Source organism: Chelmon rostratus, chromosome 21 (assembly GCF_017976325.1).
Source record: "Chelmon rostratus isolate fCheRos1 chromosome 21, fCheRos1.pri, whole genome shotgun sequence".
Taxonomy (NCBI): domain Eukaryota; kingdom Metazoa; phylum Chordata; class Actinopteri; order Chaetodontiformes; family Chaetodontidae; genus Chelmon; species Chelmon rostratus.
Window position 1 is genome coordinate 15,648,723 of NC_055678.1, and position 22,741 is coordinate 15,671,463.

Consider the following 22,741-nt stretch of genomic DNA (forward strand, 5'->3'; position numbering starts at 1 on the left):
TATTTTTGCAGCTGTGCGTCGTAGTCAAACACAATTGGTCGTGGACGTGGTCCAATGAAAGCAGTGCTTTCTCTTCCGGAGAGCCAATGAGGTGGCTGATACGTGCCCACCAGGAAGTGAATATAGAAATCCAGGTGGTGCTACAAACACTTGGCGGGGTGTACAGTATGGTTAGTCAAGGCAAGAATAACCCTGCATGAACGTATTTTGTAAATGCTAACCGTCGCGTAGCGTACGTTTTGAATCAAAATGGCGCAAGTGCGAATGAGAAATGCGCAGGGTTCGAATGCCAGTGAGATAGAGAAGAAAATTAAAAGGTAAGTGGATGAAATGATGCTACTGTTGTGCCTGTGTAGAGCTGACGAGGGCGAAATGAGAGGGTGTGCCAGTGAGGTAGTGTCACCACGCAGAACGAGATGGATACATTGCATGAGACCTAGCTTAAGACGACAAACTGATAGCAAACATGCTAACGATTACGATTTGACAGCGTGTACCTTGCTTTTAGTTACCACTTGATCACTGCTGCTTCCACCTGTCGCAGAGTCCTGTTAATGTCAATAATATTTAATATTGGACAGATATGAATATTTTAATATTCAATAATCAATATATTTCTACAATTTTATTTATTTATATTTAATTTCTTTGTACATGCCAGCTTTTATATAGTTCTGTATTTTTATTAATTTTTTTCTGTATGTTTTCTGTATGTCTGTTAATGAGGTTGATACTACTAAAAAAATACTTATTACTATTATCAACATCTATTGCTTTAATCAATTAACAACATATTTTATATTAATCTAATGAATATTACTGTTGGATGCATCCTTATTGTGATGATTTCACGTGAGGGGTTTTGGTGTTATACCCTTTTTACGCTACTTTCAGATTACAGAACACCTGACAGATGTTATTATACTGACACATAATGTCGTCACTTGGAGTGGCAGGGGCTGGATCTTTCTTTTGTCTATGACCATAAACTAACATTGGATAAACCAACGTCTGAAATGTTTCATTTCTTATTTCAAAGTTTATTTATTACATGCAGCAGACTGTTTAGAATTTACTTCTACCACTACTTTAAGTTATCTTGAGGGTTAGAGGATGCTGAGAAATGAGGTTATAGTACATTAAGAGTAATGTCTTTACCAGTTCTTCACTTTAGACAAGAGAATGGACACCAATGCAAAAACCAGTCAAATTCAGGTGATCGTCTTAATCTTTTTTCTGTCTCTCTTGTCAGAGGTAATGCATTGCGGCAGGGATCAGCGTGGAGGGGGTGCAGAGGGCCCATGGCTTTGCTGTTGGTTGCACTGACTGTGTGCACACTGGCGATGTGGCTGTACATTACCTCTCTGGACAGTGACATCACAGAAACACTGGTCAGCCAAGGTGAGGTGGTCTCTCCCCAGCCCAGAGTCTACACAGTCCAGTGCTCCAGTGACTACGAGAACTACAAACGCTATCCAGGTGAGGCTCTGCTTCTTGTACCGTACTGTGTCCGGAAAATCAGCTGACAGGCGTCATGAGCTGGAATAAGGAAATAGGAAATTAACAACAAAGGAAATATTCTACTCAAATATTTATTATCTTCTTGAAATCGAAGGATGGATTCTCTAAAACACCAAGCACAGCTTATTTTAATGCATACATTGCCAAATGTACTAGATAAAGCTGTCTGCTTGTCCTGTGAAATCTGAAACAGTTATATCCTCGACAGGAAGAAGAGTACAAATTGGAAATTGTCTTATTAAACATACGGGCTGCCTGGAGTTCAAACTCCATTCAAACCTGTCTCCAGTGTCTAAAGAAAAGACAGCGAGAGACTCAGGCTTAGATGAATGAATAACACAAGTTGCATGGAAGCCTTGAATTTTGTGCCATTAATGAGCAGAGCTTCGAGAAAGTCCTTATCTTGCACTTTCTTTCTCTGCTGTGGGGCCCAAAGCCTCCAAAAACAAAAGCAATCTGCACCAAGATTCTCTACTGTCATGTTCAAATCCTCTCTCACACGTCTCTCTCCCAGGATGCACCCCTCAGAAGTGCGGCCGCGCAGTCACAGACAGCGTGGTGACGAGGGAGGAAGCTCAGGTCCTCAGGAGGTAAACACTATCAAAAAAGTGCAGTGTGTCTCCTTCTCCTTGTTGTTTTTCCATTTGCTTTCTTCTGTCTCTGTGGCACAGCTGAACCATTTTTAAATGCTATCTGTCTCTGACACACAGGCTGGCTGAGAGAGGGCTGGCGTTGGCTGGGTCAGAGGGAGGAGTGAGTATAACCCAAATTAAATTGTTGGAATGAATTACGAGGAAGGCAGGCATTAAGACATGCCCAGTTAGTGTTTGCTTGCCTGAATGTGAATCTCGTTGTTTTTTCTAGTGTTCGTCTCTTTCTGAGAGGTTGCCTCTCTCCTCAGGGCTTGTGCCCATGTAGCGTGTTTTTCTGTCAGAAAAGAGCTGGCAGGGCGCTGGGATAAGGTGCTTTTGCGGTGAGAGAAAAAAAATGCTGCCTGTGGGTTTTGTTTCCACAACAACAACATCTTGACAACTTCTGACAATTTGCTGTCATCTTAACGAGAGCTCTGTGGTTGTGTAAAACAACAACTGTGGACAAGAAGGTGCAAACATCGCTTTTCTACTTCTTCTACGTGTCACTCAATGAAAACGTAACCTCACTGCTCCTGGTACCGGTTTACTGTGGCACCTCTGCTCTGCTGATGTGTGTGTAGCTGAGCCCTGCCCTCAGAGAGGACAGAGAGGCTACCACAACCGTAAATGACAGCAGAACGTGATAAACGACTCTCAGCGTACTTTTTGTTTTCTGTTCATTTGTTTATATCCTGTCTCTGTCACGATAGTTTCTCTCTGACATATTGTTGAATGTATGACGTATGGTGGTTGCGTAAAGAGGAGCGACAGTGACAGCGCTTTTCTGAAAGCTCCAGAGAGATCCAGAAGGACTTGGAGCGGCTGCACAAAAAATGATGGAGCGATCTGAAAAAATATGCTGGCTGCAGCGCTTCTTCTGTAGGTGGCCACATGCTGCAGCTTACACTCTCTCTCCACATTGGGAACAATTGTAAAAAGGCACTTAGAAACCCTATATGGACATGGGCCTTGCGTTTGTTTCTAAGGACCCAAATTGTTTTTTTTAAGGTAAATTTATGAATGACCTTTATGCAGCAGTTTCTATTCATTTAAGTACTTGATCTAAATAAGCCTGCAGAAGCTCTCCTACATACACACACACACACACACACACACACACACACACACATATATACAGATATAATATCCTTTGTTATTACATTCCAGTGTGTTCCTACTGAAGACATAAATCTTTTTTTTCCCAATCATGGTCTTTTCATGGGATTTGTTGACAATAAAATTATGGGATAACGCCAGCCTTTAATAGCAGACTAAAATGAAGTCATGCACAAGAATGGTAATGGTTCTCACTGGTACTAGGGGTATAATGGACGATACACAAAAGTCATGGTTCCTCATTATGTGCATCACTCAGGATACCATGATGTATGTGTGCGTATGCTGCGTGCACTGGACTATTACTCCCATACCTAATGGTCTGGCATGAATACACAAATTGTTACAGCTCTAACTTGTATAGTCCTTTAAACACAGATTGTGTTCTGTCTCTAATCCAAAAGTGCTGGGGAACAGGTTTGTGAGATCACCAAATAATTCAGTTTTTCAAGACTTTTACAATAATCTGAAGAACAGCTCTCCATTCTCTTCAGAAAAAAATATTGTCCCCAGTATCAGCCTCAAATGTCCACATCTGTCCATATTTGTAGACCCAAACGGACTGCCCTGACTTACCTCAGACTGCCTGCTGTAATGGACCTCTCTTGACAGTAGGAGGCAGCCTTGCACAATCAAAGCAGAGGTCCAGCTTGCTGAGCTGCTCTGGCAGATAAAACGCAGAGTCATATTCTTGTCCAGAGATGGATGTCCCTGGATCGCCCTACCCCCTGCTCTCTGTCCCCAGCAGGCCTGGTCCTTAGCCAATAAAAGAACTGTTTATGGAGTGTTAAAACACTTAAGTGAAGGGAGGGGAAGCAACAGGAGGACTTCTGAGAAAATGACTTCTTCTCTCGCTTGTGAAAAACAGAGAGTCCCAACGGAGTTGACAAGCAATAACAAGTAAAGGGGAGGGTGAGAACGCCACGGACAGGCCACAGAGGGAACAACGCTAGGCCTTGAAACAATGACTGTGCCACGCGTGTACATCCACATGTAGCATTTATTTGTACTACTGATTTGTCATTTGCATTAATGCCTGTTTTTCCTTTGACCCCATGCAGGCATCCATTCTGGACCTGCACTCTGGAGCGTTGTCGATGGGAAAACAGTTTGTCAACATCTACAGGTGGGAGAGTACACCTTGTCTTTATTTATTCTTCTGTTTGTCTACACTGCTTTTGTGCCGGCAGAAATGACATCCTGCACAATATGTAAAATTAGCAGGAATATATTCACCAAAATATAGAGTTAGTCATTAGTCTTACTGAGGCTGGTCCTTGTGAGCTGTCTTCTCCAGGTCCAGTGACCCATACGGCCCTCATTCATCACTGCCAGTGGAGCCCAGTTTTATCTGGATCATCCTACCTCCTCCCCTCACTCATTTCTCCCTCAGTTTCCTCCCATCTCTCTCTCCTCCCACTGGGCAGGTGGCTGACACAGGATCCTCAGGGACCATCTGGCTGATTTTAATCAGGAAGTGATGACGATAGCGCTCCCACCCTTTGCCCCCCACTGGGGACTTCCTCATGTGAAGCAGTCAGACGTTTCCTATCTGCTTTTTTTTTTGGATGACTAGGTGGCACACTGTCTGGGTAATGGTGCACTGTGCCGTGAAACGTTAGTTTATGCTAACAGATCCCATCTCCTGTGCTCTCTTTCTCCCCGCTGCTGTGTCTGTGCTCGCGTTTGCGTCTGCTCATGTGTCTCTGATTGGCTTCGCCTGCATCCCAAACTGTCTGTCTGTGATGGCGTGGCGGGATGTGGCTGCAGGTATTTTGGGGATCAGATCGGGGATGTGTTCACACAAGAGGACTTCCAGCTTTACAGGTGACTAAGGAACCTTAATAAAAGTGAAAAATTCAGCCATGCATTTTCAAAGAGTACGCATTGTGTATTTTTAGAGTGTTGCTCCAAAATGTGCTACCTGACATTTTTGGAAAAGCAACTTACACTCAGGTGATGTCACTTTATACACAGTAATGGCAAACATAATCCATTATTGTAATGCATTCTCTTATGTTGAAGAGGTATTGAGTGATGAAAAGGGTGCAATGATGTTGTCTACAAAATTCATGTATGGATTTTAATGCACAACTCTTGGATAATTGAAATAACAAAAGTCAGTATAAGTACTTAAATGAAGATATATTGAATATTGTCTCACACTATTTGTAGTCGTTGAAGTCCTATAGTGTTTACATCAGTCCTCATAAACCCTTTGCTGCTGAACTGAAGTTGACACTTCTTGATGAATGTTGCCCAATGCTACTCACTGCATCATGGTCATAAATCACACAACCTTTGGTAATTATTGGTGAAGACATATCTTTCAGTCTGACATGTGGTGTCTGCTTTTCACTGTTAGAGATGTACGTGGACGAATCCAGGCGGTTATTGCTAAGACGTTTGGGTTGGACCCGACTCTAATGTACCTCACCAAGCCCACCTTCTTCTCCAGAATCAACAGCACGACAGCCAAGACCCAACACGACGAGTACTGGCACCCACATATAGATAAGGTAAGGCACAAAAACAGAGCTACGGCCGCTTCTACCTTGGGAAAAGTTGTTGGGAAGCACTGAACTGGTATGTTGGGGTGTGCAGGGCGTGATATTGACGTCGTCAAACAGATAATGCATCGGCTAGATGTGACCCTGAGTCTGAGTTTTAGAATTGGTATCGTAATGGCATGGCTAAGATCTCATCTGCTCCCATTAAATGGGCTGATAGGAATCATCTTGATGTCTTAAATGGATTAGCTGAAGCAATGCCTCGGTCTACCGTCCAGCCCTCCCTTATGTTCATGAGGTCTGGGTAGCGACTGAAAGAATTTGATTTCACAGACAACCTGCAGAAATGCCAGAATTCAAACTTCTTTGTGTGTATTTAGTGCCAGAGTTACTTCCTGTCACTTTTTACAGCTGATGGCATTTGGATGAGCACGGGAACATCTTGTTGATTGGTCTTTTTAATAGTCCGGTGATTTTAATAAACCTTTCCAACAGTTTACAACCTGGATGTCTTGGAAAATGAATCTAGATAGGCATATTGACTTACGTCTCCAACCCTCCCTGTCTGACATCAGAAATGCGGGGCCGTGAGGCTGCTGCCAACGGGACCTGAAATCAGATCAGCAGCAGAGAGCGGATGGATGCATTTTGATCATCTTCAAAATGAAAGATGTTAGATGTTTTGCTTAAATATTGATCTTTGGAAAATAAGAAGTACGGTCATTGTATCTGCGCCCAGAAAATCCACTTTGGTTCTCCCCCATTCACTTTAACTGTCAGTTCAGATATTGAGCTGCAGCATTTTTTAGATCTTGCTGAACCAAGAAATGGTTACCCTTAAATAATTTCTTCAAATAAGTGAAATTTCCTTTTGCCTTCAAGGCAACTTCTTAATTCCCTATAGTCGATGCCGTTCTCTGTTCTGTTCTGTGAATCTGCTCATTCTTTATAAAAATTCATGGGGTGCAGCTTTTTTGTCACTGCTTTAATCTTAGTCTTTCACTTTACACTTTGTTCATTGTCATGAGACGTTAACGTTGATCTGGGATCAAAAGAATTTGAGGCAAGTTTTAAACTTGTGGGGTGTCTGTCTGGGGAGACGAAGCTTCGACGTTTTAACTTATTTAGTTAAAACGTGGAAAAGCATTATAGTGCATTATAGAAACTTTTTAATTTGATAGGAATTCTTCTGATTGGGAGTACATTTGATGTTATTTACTGTCTCTTCTTATTGTTTATACCAGAAGGCTCATAAAAATCTATGCAGTTCAGCGTCAATACAGCCGACATCCCTGAATGTTGTTAATAAGTTTTAAACTATAGGCCTCCAGGCATTATTTATTGCCATCACTCATAAAACTGTGAGGTTTTAGTATTGATCTCTATTGTTCTCTTGTTAAATAAGAAAAAGGAGAGAGACAAGAGTATAGCAGTACATATTACTTGCTTGGATTTCTTGGAACATAACGTGTTTGCGGCTGCCTTCATATTAATATTTGTTACCTCGCCGTCTCCCGCTGCCCCTCGACAGCTGGAAATGTGTAATCTGAAAGGACCCTCTTCTCTTCCCCATCTGTCTCTGTTGCCATTATAGGGCTGATTGGCGAACCCAGCCCTCATTTAAATGTAAATGCACCCTGATGTCTTGGTGGTGAATTTTCTCACCATCGATCATATTGCTGATATGGTGTCATAGCAGCAGTTGTGACATAGCAGAAAGGAAAGTGTGTTTTATCCCTTTCAGGGATTTACAGGGATAAACTAATACAGTAATCATCCCTGTAAAAAATCCTCCAAACCTGGTTGGTTTGAAACTACAGAACTTGAATCAATTTGAAAACACAGTGAAGTGTAGATTCACCCAGATTTCTAAAAAAATATAGATTTTCTCGTTAACCTCTGGTGTTAGTTTTAGTTTTATTTGTTCAGGTCTTGAGACGTCTGCCTGAAATTTCTTCTGTTGTTTATTTTGGGTGAACCAACTCTTTAAAGCTGCAATAACCAATTTTTCTTAGCAACTTTTAGTTTATTGTTTTGCTGTCTTTGCTCTCATCAACCACAAAAGGCAACAAACTGCATGACCTATTAAATGCGATAGTCCCTTTCATTGTCCAGCAGCTGATGAAGGGACTCGCAGGGGCTTCACTTTAGTCTTGAGAAGCTGCAGCCTTTGATCACTGACAAACTGTCACCTCCATCGTACACTGACTGACAGCTTCACTGCTCACCTTTTCCTCTGCTCTGCTCTACCACATTCTTCCTACTGTTGCTATTCGCAGTAGCTTGGCTAGTTAGGGTTAGGGTTAGCAGCTAAAGAGACAGAGATTTTTTCTCAGTGGAGTTGGTGGAAACCAAAACAGAGCAAAAAAAGAGAGCGAATATTGTACTATTATTGGCCAAATATACAACTCCAAAATGACTATTAATGTTGCTCCATGTGTGCTGGATATGCTGATCATTCATTAAAACATTCAACAGTGTCAATATTGTTGTTTATCATGGTGCATTTATCTTTGACTCAAACTATAAGACAACAGCTCAGCTTTGTGTCTTTTCTCACCACGCCGAAGGATCCTATAGAAAACACAACACACTGGACTTTTGACAGACTTATGCTGAACGGACATTTATTCCCATTTGTCATAAACATAATAAATGTATTGTTGTGATGTGATATTGTTGTTGGTTGTATTATATTCTGCTTTTCTGCTTGATGCTAAAAAGCCTATAGCCAACAGTACATGCTGTATAAAAATACTGGCAGCCGCCTACAGTTAAGCCTATTATGCCATCTTGCTGTTGACTGCTCCTGTTTTGTCATCTGGCAATAGCTGATGATGTAATCAATGGGTTTGTCCAACGAGGCTCCTACTACAGAGCTTATAGAAGTGCATTGCGCCCCCCTCGTCTTGATAACACAAATATTAGGCCAAATTTAATGCTTTATTAATAATTAATTAAGAGTTGAATAGAGTGGGCTGCTTTTCTTGTGATAAGCTACAGTTATCGTCTCATGAATCTCATGAATCCTTGTATTTTGCTTATATTAGATGGAGGCGTTATTTAATTAGTGTGTATTGGCTGGGACAACGCTCACTAGGAAAGAGGATGCAAAAATATAATACAAAACATACACAGTTTTATGGTAAATTTAATACTGTATAAGTAACTGATGCTTAAAAAGTGAAACCAATACATTTGCTTATTTCAAAACTGTAATAATAATCTATGAATCTAAAAGCCTGTTGTGCAGGACGTGTGCCCTCTGTTGGCTGCCTCGGGTTCATGCTGCTTTGACATTATTATGTTGTCTTCTTCTCAGCGTGTCTCGAAAATCATAGTTTGCCTGTATTTTCTTTTCTTTCTCTTTTGCTGTCAATGGCATGATTCACTTTGTAAACTAAAACCCACTTGGCTTTTTAACACGCCCAGAACAAATGTTATGCTGTATAATCCAGAGCATCTCAGTTATCAACAAAAAGGCAGTTATCTGAGACTTTGAGGCAGGTCGAGTCAGTCTTCCAGACAAATACACACTGACAATTTATTTTAATTGATTGTGATGCGACGTGCTTGTAAAATTGTAGAGCTCAGTTGAAGAGTCATAAAACTCTCAGCAGTTTTTCTTCCCTTGAGGTACGATCGAGTGAGCGCACTCTGTCTGAAATTACTGTTCGGCTCTTTGAAAAGAAAGATAAAAAAAAATGTCTCCTGGTCCTTGTCAACACACTCTTTGATGTTTCATTAAGGCTACACATGGTTTGAGCTCGGTGGGCTCGGATGGATCTGAGCATCTCTTATTAGTGCTGTTGTAACTTGTGCAGCACAAACAGCCCACAGCACAGTTCATTTTGCATGAGTGAATTTCACTACATCTTAAGGCGGAACTCCAGATTGCACGCCTGCCTTAAGACTACAATCCATTTAGTTGCATTAATAGTTAGACCAGGTTTTTTGCAAGCATTCCCACATTGGGATATATGTGATGATGTTCTGATGTTCTTGTTTGTGCCACGACAAGCTATTGATTTCTTTTTCAAATTAAAAAAACCCTGTATTTAATCAGTCCCAAAGGTGCGAAGAGCACTTCAGGTCAGCAGCAAATGATCCCATGAGAGAGAGGATTACCAAATGTTACTCTTTCCAAAAAGAATGGCCGACACAGTGGCCACAAATATGTGGCTGAGATACTGTAGTGGCACTAAAGCCATAGGCCTTTAAGGTATTTAGAGAAGGAAAACACTCCCGCTATCCCTGCGAGAAATCAGTGGTGTTGCTACTGCAGTCAAACAGTATCTCCAGCTCAGACAAGCTCCAAAAGCATTGGTTTACATTTTCCATGATGCAGCTTGGGACGGTCTCTTTCATCTAATGTCAACCCCATCCACCTCGGCTGTACTTCAGGTTTAGTTTGTATTCGTAGATGTTAGCATGCTAGCATGCTAAACTAAGATGATGAACATAGTAAATTTTTATACCTGCTTAAAATTAGCATGTTAGCATTGTCATTGTGAGCATGTTGGCATTCAGCTACTCACAGAGCGCAGGTGTAGCCTGTTGGTCTTGTCAGTGTTTAGTGAAAGGTCATGTTTTAATGCAGGTGTGGCCTTCCTCTCTCTCTCAGGTGACTTATGGCTCTTTTGACTACACCTCACTCCTGTACCTGTCTGACTATGGCTCTGACTTCACTGGAGGAAGATTTATCTTCATGGACCAAAATGGTAACCGGACCGTGGAACCACGCACAGGTAACTACCAGCTAGTAAAGACTAAATCTCCCTGAGGAGATTTTCCTGCTTCAGCTTCAGAGGCCGTGATGCTGGATCTGCTGAAAGGCAGGGTATAATAAATCTAGACTATCAGCAGTAACACCTGGTAACCCCCGGCGTTGTCTATATAAGCCTGTTAATCGACACTTAAAGTAAGTGATGCAAGATAGATAAAGGATTTCATTATCACAGCCACGCTTAAAATTATAATTGCTGTACTGAGCTGCATTAGGGAACCTGGAGGTGGTTTGAGTACTCTAAAATGTGTAGCAAAGTGGGCGTAATCCTCTGTAAGTGGGTAATCAGCAGCACAGACTGCTGCACAATGGGGGCGCAGGGGATTAGGCTTTACCTTGCTTATAGCACCGGGAGGTTAAACATCAACAACATCTTGATCTCATAGGAAATACAGTGGTCTGTGTCTTTTAATGCAGTCTGTATGTGTATACAACATAAAGAAAATATAGGTAAGGCTGTGATTAAATGGATATTTTGAACTTGCAAAAAGCACATGGCAAAATCTACACAGGGTTAACATTTCCTCGGCTACCATGGGACTTCAGAGGCAAACGTTAGAGCGTTTACAGTAAAAATGGGAGAATTTAATAACTTTTCTGGGGCGCTTGTAGAAAATCAGTTTCTGAGCTGGTCACTTTAAATGAATGTGCCACAATGAGTTTGCCAGCTTGCTTCAGACAGCCATTGAATTGAATGGTGAATTTTCTACCCTTTTTGCTGTACTTTTTTTTTCTGCAAAACACACATACACCTTTGCAGTATTTCTGAGCTCAAAAACAACATTAAAATGTAATAGAAGCAATCTGGTGTATGTACGGAAAGTCAAAGAAAGTTGTGGAATCTCACATGAGGGCCAAGGTGGGAACGGTTCGAGTTAGTCAAGTCAGTGTTATTTATATACTGGAGCCCAAAATCATAAATCTGTCTCAAGCCTCTAAAGTCTGTACAACACCCTCAAAAAGAAAAACAAGTCTACAAAAAAACGGGAAAAGGAGATACAGAGTAGACAAAAGTAGCATAGTCAAATGACAGTGTGGAGTAAATGATATAGACAACACATAATGATGATAAAATATTCAGTTAAATAAGTTATCACTGTGAAATAGGTGGTGCTGGAAGCTTGGTGATATAGCAACTTCTTGTAAGGGTAGTTGGTGAGCTACTTTAGCTAATGAGCTAACAAGTAACACGATCTGTTTGGAAGATGCTCACTTGTCAGCAACAAAGCTCTCAAAGCTAGCTGGTTTTCTAAGTGGTAGTTAGCAATCTGTTCAGCAAGTACAGCAAGCTCAGTCACTAACCAGCCAATAGGTTAGTCAAGAGATGTACTTGTACCATTGACTCTTATCTCACAGCTGATTTCAAGCTATACCTCTTTCTGTGGAGCAGTTTGTATAAAAGTGGAAACTTGCAGCTGTCCAGATGTTATTGTCAACTATAAGCTGTTAGCTATTTGTCAGTGTTGCAAATTTGCATGTTAAACTTGAATTTTCTGCAAAAGCTTTCTCCAGATTGAGTTGATCTGCCGATTGCAGCAGTTCCATTGAAATAAGTTGATTTTGCTTTAGCTGGTGGTGTGACCTAGACCTCCAAATATTTGACTGTAATATGCAGGAAAGTCAGCATCTCTCTTGAATCACATTTCCCTGCTGTGCTCTATATGTGGCCTTTGTAAACAGTGTTGCTCCTGAGTTAGCGGAGGCTTAGAGAACCTGTTCAATATGGAAAACATCTCCTGAGCTGTTACCTCTTCCTGACAGCATTGCTTCCACTCATCATATCTGACAACAGACCATCCCCTGCCGTCTCTGTTCACCTTGTCCCTTCTTTCACTTTTTCCTCCGCTGCTCTTCCCACTTCCCCTTTATCTCACCCATTGTCCATCATCACCTGCCCTCTAATCCAACTCCTCTGCCACTTTTAATCAACAGCCGTTCAAAAAAAGCAGTCCTCCTGCCTCTTTCCTTGCCTACAATTTTTCACTTTACCTCCTGCTTCCCGCCCCTTCGTGTCATCCATCTCGACTCTTTTCCATCGAACTCCCCTCGTGCCAGTCAGACACAAGCCTCTTATCCAGTCAGTGAGCAACAGCGAAGCATCCTGGGCCGCTGACATTGTCCGGTGATGGAGCGGTGAGGGACGTTGACTAGAGGACATATGGTAATAAGGAGTGACTGCAGCTCGCCTGCCACGTCGTCTCCTGTGACTTGTTTTTGTGAACAGCACAGCCATCTTGCACCAGTGAAGTGAGAATAACCTCCATACAACAGGGAGAATGGTGACAGCGTGATCTTAAACCCAGTGAAACCTGCTGGGTGAAGAAGAAGAAGAAGAGGAGGGATCGGACAAGAGAGAAGTAGGACAACTGCTCTCTCTCTCTTCCTCTCTCCTCCTAGATAGATTTGTAATCGTCAGTGGTGTCGGCGCATGAGAATCTAAATATGACAGACTCGTCAAAACTACTGATGAAACCCAACCACGGTCGCTGACACCTGTCACTGTGATTTTTATTTAGAGAGGTGCATCAGGTAGGAGACACAACCAAACCCCATGCATAATGCATCAATAACATGGATCATCTGTTTGTCTTTGCTAAAACACACCTCACCTCTTTGAGCGGCATGCTGGGCAGCTGACTGACAGGTTTTGACTTGGTGAGAGTCTGATCCTCATATCTGGACGGATGATTAGTTCACTGACACAATCATGGCTCCTTGAGGTGACAGTGACGAATGAGGTGTAATTATAACACCAGGAACACAATCAGGACTTGGCTGTCGGAGAGAGCAAAAGTCAAAAATGTAATGACAACGAGCACCAGCGGGACGGAGGTGGAGGTGTTGTTCAAGTTCAAGCAAAGAGGAGGAGAAAGAGCGAAGGATTAGAGAAGAGGGAGAGAGATGACTGATGGATTTGCTGAATGTGAAAGCGTCTAGTATATGGCAAGCAGAGAGACATTATGGACGGTGGACAGGAAATGGCTGGGAGATAGATAAAGAGTAGATATATGACAGTGAGATAAGGTGTTTGGCTGGGAATGGCAGATACAAACAGAGCAATTGAAGGACAGCGAATGAAAAAGCACGTCTGTCAGTCAGAGGAGCCAACAGGGGTTAACCTGCTAGCTTAGACAACCACAGGGGAATTAGATAACCTCAGCTGGGCTGCTGCCTTAAACCCAGCAGCTTGACCTTGGTGGCTGCGCTTCTGCAAACACACAGACACTGAATACAATGAAACTGTCTGGACTGATTCTCGGCACGTGGCAGGTTCCTCCTGTGCTGTGTGTGCATGCATTGTTCCAATTAGGGTTGCAACTAATGAGTGATGTTTTCATTATCAGTTAATCTCATGTTTATATATTAAATTATACGCGTAGTCCAGCAATGTAGTGTTGCATTTCTATAAAGCTGGGGGACTTGAAATCGAGGCATCAGAGACAAGATATTCTGAATGAAAGTCCTTTGTGTAGATCAAACCCCAACAGCTGAATCATACATTTTCCAGAACGCTACCAGTAACATCTTTTTGCTAGACCCTCCCAGCCTTTACATGCCCACATTTTTCCATTTCTACACCTAAAGTTTTTAACTCAGACTCCCTCTCTGCACATACATTAATGGAAACACAAATAGTCATTTTGAGGTGTTTATGGCGCTCTGAAACATGTATTAATCATTTCATCATTCACCTGACGATAACTTCTTCTCCCTGTTTTGTCTGACCATCACTCCAAAACACAATGATATTCGATTTGCAATGTTATGGAACAGAGAAAAGTGCCAAATCCCCACATTTAAGAAGCTGTAATTTTTCAAATTGATTAATCAGCTAGCACCTCAGGATGTTTTTCACTGAAGGTAAATGTTGTATTTTGTAAAAACTGTAATTGTCTTTTATGGTGTTGGGGCTGGTGGTCTTTGTTTCCCCTCCTCTTCACTGCAAAGCCCAGAATTCGTATGCCAATATTGCAAACAAGTAACATTATGGCTGAGCAATGGCAGCCTCTCCTGGCCTCAGCGCTGCTCTACCGGCTGATGCATGGCAGGGTGGAAACAAATGGAAAATATTTATATTACTTTCATCCCTATCCAGGGTTTTAAACTGCGGCCCCGGGCTGAGTCACAAGGTAATCATGGTAATGATATTTGGGAATGTGTTTTCCACCTGAGATCTGTCCAGAATGTTCAAGCTGATTTTTGATTTTTAACGTCACCCCACGTCATCGACCTTCAACTTTCATTCATCCTCCACTAATTAATTATGAGGCTGGGAGTAAAGGCAGCAATCGATACCTTGCCTGGGCAGTGTCAGCGTGTTGTGCACCTTGTGACTGTGCTGACGGTGTTTACAGGCGTTTCGCTCTAGCAGCAAAGCTTGGTATCAGGATCGGATGAGTCATGCGCCGCTTAGCATCTTGTTAGCATTGCACACTCATCCTGCCTGGGTCTCTGAAGATAAAGACCTCATTAAGTGCAAATCAGTGTTGTGTGGCTGTTATTATAAGCCCAAATAGACTAGAGGCATGACTTGAAGAGCAGGAGATGATGTTAAAACGATTACAAAGATAAGTAGTTTCTCAGTGATAGCAACTAGTATGACAGTAAATTTAAACTCAGAAGATAACTATTATTAGCCATGATTCGACACTGTAGGTTTTCTTCTGTTTCTCCGACAGCATGTCGACCATTGTTTGAAGAGCTCAGGCGCTTTTTTTCCATCATCTTCCTGCGAATAGAATTTGAATTTCAGCAGATAACTTTCCTGTACGGTCCACTTCTTTCTCTGCCTGTTCAGATATGGTTGCTACCCAGCTCTCCTTCCGTTCACTCTAAGAAAACTGAAAATATAAAGTTCTGCACATTAGCTGTGCAATGGCAATAAAAACCATAAACAGAAAAAAAAATCAATAGTTTTTTTTTTTGGGGGGGGGGGATCCTGCTTGAAAATACCGTAAACAGTTTTGTGACCATTTGATTTGAACCTTATAAAAAGTCATGTCTCATGTACCACTGACTCCACATTTGAACAGCAATAATCACTTTGTTACTTCCTAGAAGAAGTGATTGGGTACCAGTCATTACATTACTTATCCACTTCCAGAATTAGCCATTACATCTTGTCCCTCTTGTCAAATGTAAATGATTCAATCGCTGCTCCTGTCAGTGTTTGTGTTTGTGATAAAGAGCAAACCAATAAGAGGCAAGGATTTAAGGATGGGAAGATTTTTGTTTTATCTACAAGCATTTCTGATAATTTTCTATAGGGCAACTGTGGCTGAGGTACAGTGGATCATCTACCTGTGGGAGGGTTGGCGCTCGATCCCCACCTCCTCCTGTCCACATGTTGAAGTGTCCTTGGACAAGACACTGAACCCCAATCCTGACGGCAAACAGATTTTATTTATTTATTTTTTTGGTCAGGCAGTCAAAATGTGTCATTATTTTTAAAGTCAAAAGGTTAAAGAGCCCCATCCAAACAGACGTGGATGTAGAACTGAAACAAGTAGTCTGTTAATTAATTGGAAAAAGCTTGATCTGCAGCATTTTTGATAACATATCAATAGTTTCTGTTTAAATAGACACCCCACAAACCTTCTCTGGTTTCAGCTTCTCAACATCAGTGAATTGAATCTTTGGGTTTTGGACTGCTGGTTGGAGAAAACAAGATATTTCAATATGTCACTGTAGGCTGTAAGAAGTTGTGGGCATTCTTTCACTATTTTGTGACATTTTGTAGATTAAATGGTTAGTTAATATAAAATATAAAATATAATGCTTATTAATCAATAATTAAAATAATTAGTTGTAGCCCTGTATATACACAGTGACAATATAGAAAATGGTGGTCTCCAGACCGTCTTGCCAGTTTGATTTCCCATGATCTGTAGAGCTGGTCTTTAAAGAGCACTATACTGCTATAGCATTGCTCATCTATAACTAAAAAAAAAGTACCAAATCGATGCAGCACAACCAGAGATGTCATCTTTTTTTATTCCACGCACTGTTCTTCATTGTTATAATCTGGTGTCTACAGTACCCACAATGCACCCACAGTCTAGGTCTGTTGTGCTGGTAGCAGCAAATGTAGCGTGGAGCCTTGTGCAGACATGAGGAGTGAGTTACAGGGGGTCTGGTAAACTCATTTGCTTTTAACTCCACACCCCCAGATTGTTTTCATACATGTAGTGAACCTGTAGCCTTCAGCCCCAACCAAAGCTATGACTTGAGTGATGTCACTTGAGGACATTTGTCACACTTCTAATTGGTGGACTTCTCCTTTATTGCTTCTTTCTAGTGAAAATTGAAGAATTTGTCCCAGATTACAGTCAAACTATTGATATGAACCTTCATAGAATCAATAATTAATCAAAGCCTCCAACATTTAGAGCTGTCTGATGCTCCACAGCTGCCAACTAAATTAAGGCAGAGGGAAATTTGTTATTATGAGTAACTCCCGGCTGTGTTCTGTAAGTTCCTGAATGCCTCCTGATGTGTTAACAGCTGAGGGCAGCGACAGTTGTTCTCAATTCTAAATTAGAAATTAACAGCCTGCTGGTCACTGTTGCCTTCATCAGGAAATATCACACCTTAGCCCTTCATCCAGAGATGTATTGGAGATGTTGATGAGGATAGAGCCTGACAGATAAACTGACATGGTGGATATTGATCAATATCTGTGCGTATGTTGACCGATAATTAGCTGTTTTGAACGTTTGGGAGTTATTTTCAGTTTCTTCTTGGATCCTGCAGGTCAGACACTGTGCCGGTGCACCACAGCACAGAGGCTGCACTCAGTTAAACCTCCCTCAGCTGATGAGATGCTGATTTCTCCAGAGGTTTTCCATAGGTCTTCATTACTGACAGATTTCTGGACCTCATTGCTAATGAAAGTCTAAACGCAACAGGACCAAGTGGCGAAGAGATTTTAATTAAACTATACTTGTTGACTGTAATTGGGATTCAGTCTCTTAAAATAGTTAACTTAAGCTGCTACACTCAAACACAGCCTGTCTTTTATACCAAGACTAGTTCTAAATCATACCCCAAATGCAAACTAGAGACAGCGACCCTTGTGCACTTGGTTTGGATGTGATATGAGAACATTGGTCACCCAGCCCCGTTCTGCATGGAGACTGCTCCCCTCTGCCTTTTCATAAGAAGCAGAGTTTATTAAAATAGATTTCTGGGAACAAAGGAGCACATTTCCACTTCTATGTGGCTTAAGTAAATAGTTTCATATATAGCCTCCATAAAAGTTATAGTTTATTCTGTAAATAAGCCTGAGCCTCTTCAATATCTGCTAAAGTAACTCATGTATTATTTGGAAAATGCCACAGTTGGATGCAGAAGGCTTCTCTTGCGTTGCACAGCTTATCTTTTGCATTAGAGAAAGTGTCCTGATCAGGATCCGTATGTGTCTCAGGCTCACTCCTCGGGACCTCGGGACTGCTCTGAAAGCTAACACTCCTACCTCACAGTAGGACTTGAGGCATTTACGAAGCTTTCTACAGTAAGTGAGGACTGCTTTGAGGACAGAACGTGACATTGCTGTGTTACAGCACTCAGAAATTAGGATGACCTATTGTAATTTTCTAATTAATTATTTCATAATTAATGTAGCTGATATTCTGCCTGTACATCATTTACATAACTTTAAGTAAAAAGGCAAAAATGTTGAAATGAACATAGTAGCCCCTGTAATTGGACTCAAGTGCGAAATGATCCTATCAGCCACGTCATTTTAATTAGAAATTGTAATAGTTTTTTTTTTTTTACCTAATAATGCAAGATAAGTGATTTTGCGACGTGACAAGTCAAGACAGAGAAATCAGATACTCTTGTCGCCCCTGGACTGTCCTCTTCTGTCGAGCCAGAAGCGCTAAACATATCGAGTGAGCCACATGTCACACTGTTTAGAAAGGCTCTGTTCCACTTCTGATCTTAGTTTTAGTTATCAGTGCTGTTATAAAAAATTACTTTCACAACAGAGCCCTGAAGTTCAGTTTCACTTTTGCTCGATTGTGGTGGAGAAATGTACTTGTGTAATATCACGTAGTGTTGGGAAATACACGATAATATGACTGCAACTCTCAAATATGATACCTCTGCTGTAATTTGAAGTATATAAATAAATATAAGAAACTTAATCACAATCTTAATTTCAAAAAAGGATGCGTGTCAAACATAAATAAACAATAACAGAATGCAATAATTTACAACCAAACTGTGTCCACGTAGTAACATCCTTTAATCATGTGATCAGAAATCAATCCGATCCAATCAACCTGTTTACCTGTGGGAAGTTCTAAACAGGTGTTTTTTTGAGTCTTTTGTTGCTCCTGTCCCAACTTGTTTGAAACTGTTGCTGGAGTCAAATACAGAATAAGATATTTACAAAAATCTACGAAGCTGATGATGTCAAACTTTAAATATATTGTCAAAGGATTAGCAAATGATCACATACTGTTTTATGTATGTTCTACTCATTTTTTTGGGAATCAGACTCGTTGACCTGTTGTAACTAACCTGGGATATTGTTCATGACAATTAAGCGGGTGACATCCAGCCAGGGGACATGATGGCATTTAAAAGAAAAGTTCTGAAACTAAACTAATAAAACTAAATGTGTTAAGGCTGATCTCATAAGATATCCTTACGGTTCCAAACTTCACTGAGAATTGTGCACAGAAATGTGTCTCTTGCTCTTTGAATAATGTCCTGTAAATGCCCTGGAAATTGATTTCTGGAAGTGTGAACCCTGAGGAGTGTGAATTCCTCTGTGAATATCCCTCCATTGTGCCGTCACTAATCTGCACTGCTGACTGCACTGAATCTGCAGGGCCCTTCACAGTAAACACTGGAAATGTTATATTGACAAGTGCGAGGGATTATTGTCCAAGATTATCTCATTGTGCAGTTATCTAAAGCTGTGCGACAAATCTGAGCCCTTGAAAACGCCCTCCTTTTCAATTCCATGAAACAAGCAGACCACCACTTTTTGTTGAGCTGTGCACACTGTTTTTTTGTTCATTAATTTTCTTTCTTCTTCTTCTTCTTCTTCTCTGGATTGTCAGTGTAAATTCCATTGTGTTACTGAGCACTGATTTCCCCTGACATCCTCAGATAATGCCCTGCCAGCAGGATTACCCTCCTACACGCACACACACACACACACACAAGTCATCAGTATTCCTTGGAGGGAAAGTTGAGCAAACAAATTGGGGCACAATGATTGCAGCTTTTTATTGACATTCACATAATGAGATAACCCCTTCAAAAGGCGAAGAAATAGTTAATTTTGTAACAAGGGTCTGGAAACTTTAAATAGAAATCTCTTAATTATGGGATACAATCGCCGACTAAATATGTAAACATTAATGCAAATGTTGATCTAAGAGAGAGGAGGCTGAGTTAGGAACGAACCAGACTGGCTCATTAGCTGGCCCAGCGAAGCAAAGCCTCGGATAAATAAGGAGAATTACCCCGAGGCGACCTCCCCAGACTCACACCGTGTGTCGGCTCAAGAGCAAAATGTTTAAAAAAAAAACGTGTTCAATCAGCCCAAAGAATGCATTTCAGCATAAAGAAAATCCAATCCTGGAATAAACTGAGTGTGTCTTCATGGCCACTTTATCTCCTCAGGGTTCATCCTTCTTTCCTTTTTTTTGTCGTGTCCTCTCCCCTCATTGGACTTAGTTGCTAGTTGTAGCTACCTCGTGACAAACAGCAGTTTAGCTGGAGTCGGGATGCGTTTAGCCTAGCTTAGCTTAAAGTTTGGCTCCATCCAAAGTTAAAAAATACTCTTTTCAACACAGCTGAAGCTTGTTTAATCCATACATGAACAGAAATGTAAATGTGACAAATGGTCACTTCAGGGGGAGTGACACATAAGTAGAGCTTTTTCTGGGCAAACAGCATAGCTTAGCATAAAGACAAGAGGCAGTTTGAACAAAAAAGCTCACTAATTAACCCTAAATTATCTGGTGAGTTTAATGCATACATGAAGGGAATGTAAATGGGACAGTTTGTGATTGGAGGCAGGAGGAAAGCAGCTAATCTAACTGTGCTGGAACTTCAGCATTAAGCCCACCAAGAATCACAGTGTTGTGTCTCCATTTTTAATTGCACATAAACATACCGATGATTTTAGGTTGAGTTATGTGGTGGGACAGATTTTTGGCAAACAGCTGCAGTGATCACAGAGTTTGGCAAAAAGGTCTAAACGTGCGCTCATTGACCACAATCATTGTCTGCATCTCATCAAGAAATAGCTACAACGTATGACTCCATCTAAATAACGAACAGTCTTTTTTACATGTCTGTTCATGTTTGGGGTAAACAAACAAGAGACAATGTTAAGTACTTTACAGATAAACACGTCTTTATGTTATGCTACGCTAACCATGTCCTGAGGTACCAACGTGCTATCTATAATGCTTCTTTAAAAAACAACATACAGTGTAGAAGTTAGCAGGCTGTAGAAATGTCTTTAGGTGTATTTTTGAACAAACTAGCTGTTTTCCCCTGCAGACCTGTACGTACTGTGATGCAAACATGACGCTGAGCTCAATCTTCTTATCTCAGTCCCAGAAAGACGAGCATATTTCCCTTTAAACTATGAGTCTCTGTGTCCTAAACAGTCCCTCCCATTCCCTCCTTGACCAGGACGAGTCTCCTTCTTCTCTTCTGGCTCGGAGAACCTCCACCGCGTGGAGAGGGTGAGCTGGGGGACGCGCTACGCCATCACCGTGTCCTTCACCTGCGACCCCGCGCATGCCATCTCTGACCCTGACCTGCCCTGAGGCACCCACGGGTGACGGCGCTGCCCGCTTGGCTCGGACAAGCCCTGCGACAGAGAGGGAGAGAGGACAAAGTGAGATTTTATGTGGAGCTTTTACTCGTAACGCTGGGATCTGTAGCTGCCCGGTCAATATCTGCCATTTTCCTTTATTTTCAGATGTTGACTTTCTTGCCGACTGATTTTGCTACAGAAAAAAAGGCTCCTCTCCTGGAGGGGTGTTTTCTCATTTGTTACTGACCCATGTATTTTTATCCAACTTTTCTACAGCAGTTGCTTTTGATATTGCACCATTATAATTGCCAGAATCGGGCGCGTTCCACAATCTGCTCCTCTTGACCGCTGGGGCAGAGGGCTCGAGCAGAGATTGCCTCTCGACTGGAACAGTTTCAAAGAGGCTAAAGTAGGATTGTGTGTTTTCTGTGCGTCTCGGTGTGTTTTTCATTTTGAGGCCAGCTGTCAGTTCCTTGAAGAAGAGATATAAATCTGGTGAATCAACCACTGAATCAAGCTTTCATCGCAAAGTCCCTGCTCATACTCGCCCCCACCCATGACCCAGGAGGTGTTTTCTTCTAAGAAGAACCCTCTTGTTTGTTCAAGAGTGATTGCTCTTTCTAGTATGTTACCATTTCCTTCAATGTGGTCGACAAGGACGGTTTGAAATAAAATACTGACAGAACTGGAAGTGTCCTTGTCTCTTTGCCTCATGTTTAGCATTCAAAGTCTTTGGTCTTTAATCGGTTTTCTCTGCAAAAAAAAACATTATTATTAAGGAACCAACACACTTCAGTAACCAAAATGACATTCAGTTTTCATTAAATCAACCAATGTCATTCCCGTGAATACCTGTATTGATTGCTGCAAGAGTCGTGTCTGCGCTTCCTTTGTGAGCTCGACGCTTGAGGAATTGCTTGATTTTTCCGAACACCGTCATCTGTTGGAGAAGTCATCGTGCTTGCTTTTCTTATTTTCCGCACAAGTGCCCAGAACAAACCGGCGTCTCAATTCCCATTTGTGCTTTATAGATTCGGGAGTTTGAGCCTTGAATGCGTCATTGTGTGAATATTGTATAAGCTAAAAAAAAGCTATTTTACCTTGCAAGGTATTAAGATGAATTTTTATTATTATTATCATTATTTTGACCCACTGGAGTCAGTGGGATTAGCTGAAAACATACTGCTACATACATCATTTTGCAACACATTCAGTAGACATGGAACAAATGAGCATCGGGGTGAGCGATACGGCCCTAAAATATATATACACTGTATGTAACAAAAGGCTATTTCTGCAGTAATGATGTTCTTGATGATAAAAGAAAACGCTGAAAAATAGTTTAGTTGAAAAACACCTGTTGAGCTCCCCATGTGGGATT

At 41.4% G+C, this 22,741-nt stretch overlaps 1 protein-coding gene across 1 annotated transcript; it reads left to right on the plus strand.

Annotated features, from left to right (window-relative positions):
• The first annotated feature begins 150 nt into the window (after positions 1-150).
• uts2r2 (urotensin-2 receptor 2) lies at positions 151-22,045 on the plus strand. Its single transcript, XM_041963022.1, has 9 exons — positions 151-317; positions 1,253-1,479; positions 2,036-2,111; positions 2,232-2,274; positions 4,331-4,395; positions 5,040-5,096; positions 5,635-5,788; positions 10,404-10,527; positions 21,234-22,045. The coding sequence occupies exons 1-9, from the start codon at positions 250-252 to the stop codon at positions 21,368-21,370; spliced, it is 951 nt and encodes a 316-aa protein (XP_041818956.1). The 5' UTR covers positions 151-249; the 3' UTR covers positions 21,371-22,045.
• The last annotated feature ends 696 nt before the right edge of the window (positions 22,046-22,741 follow it).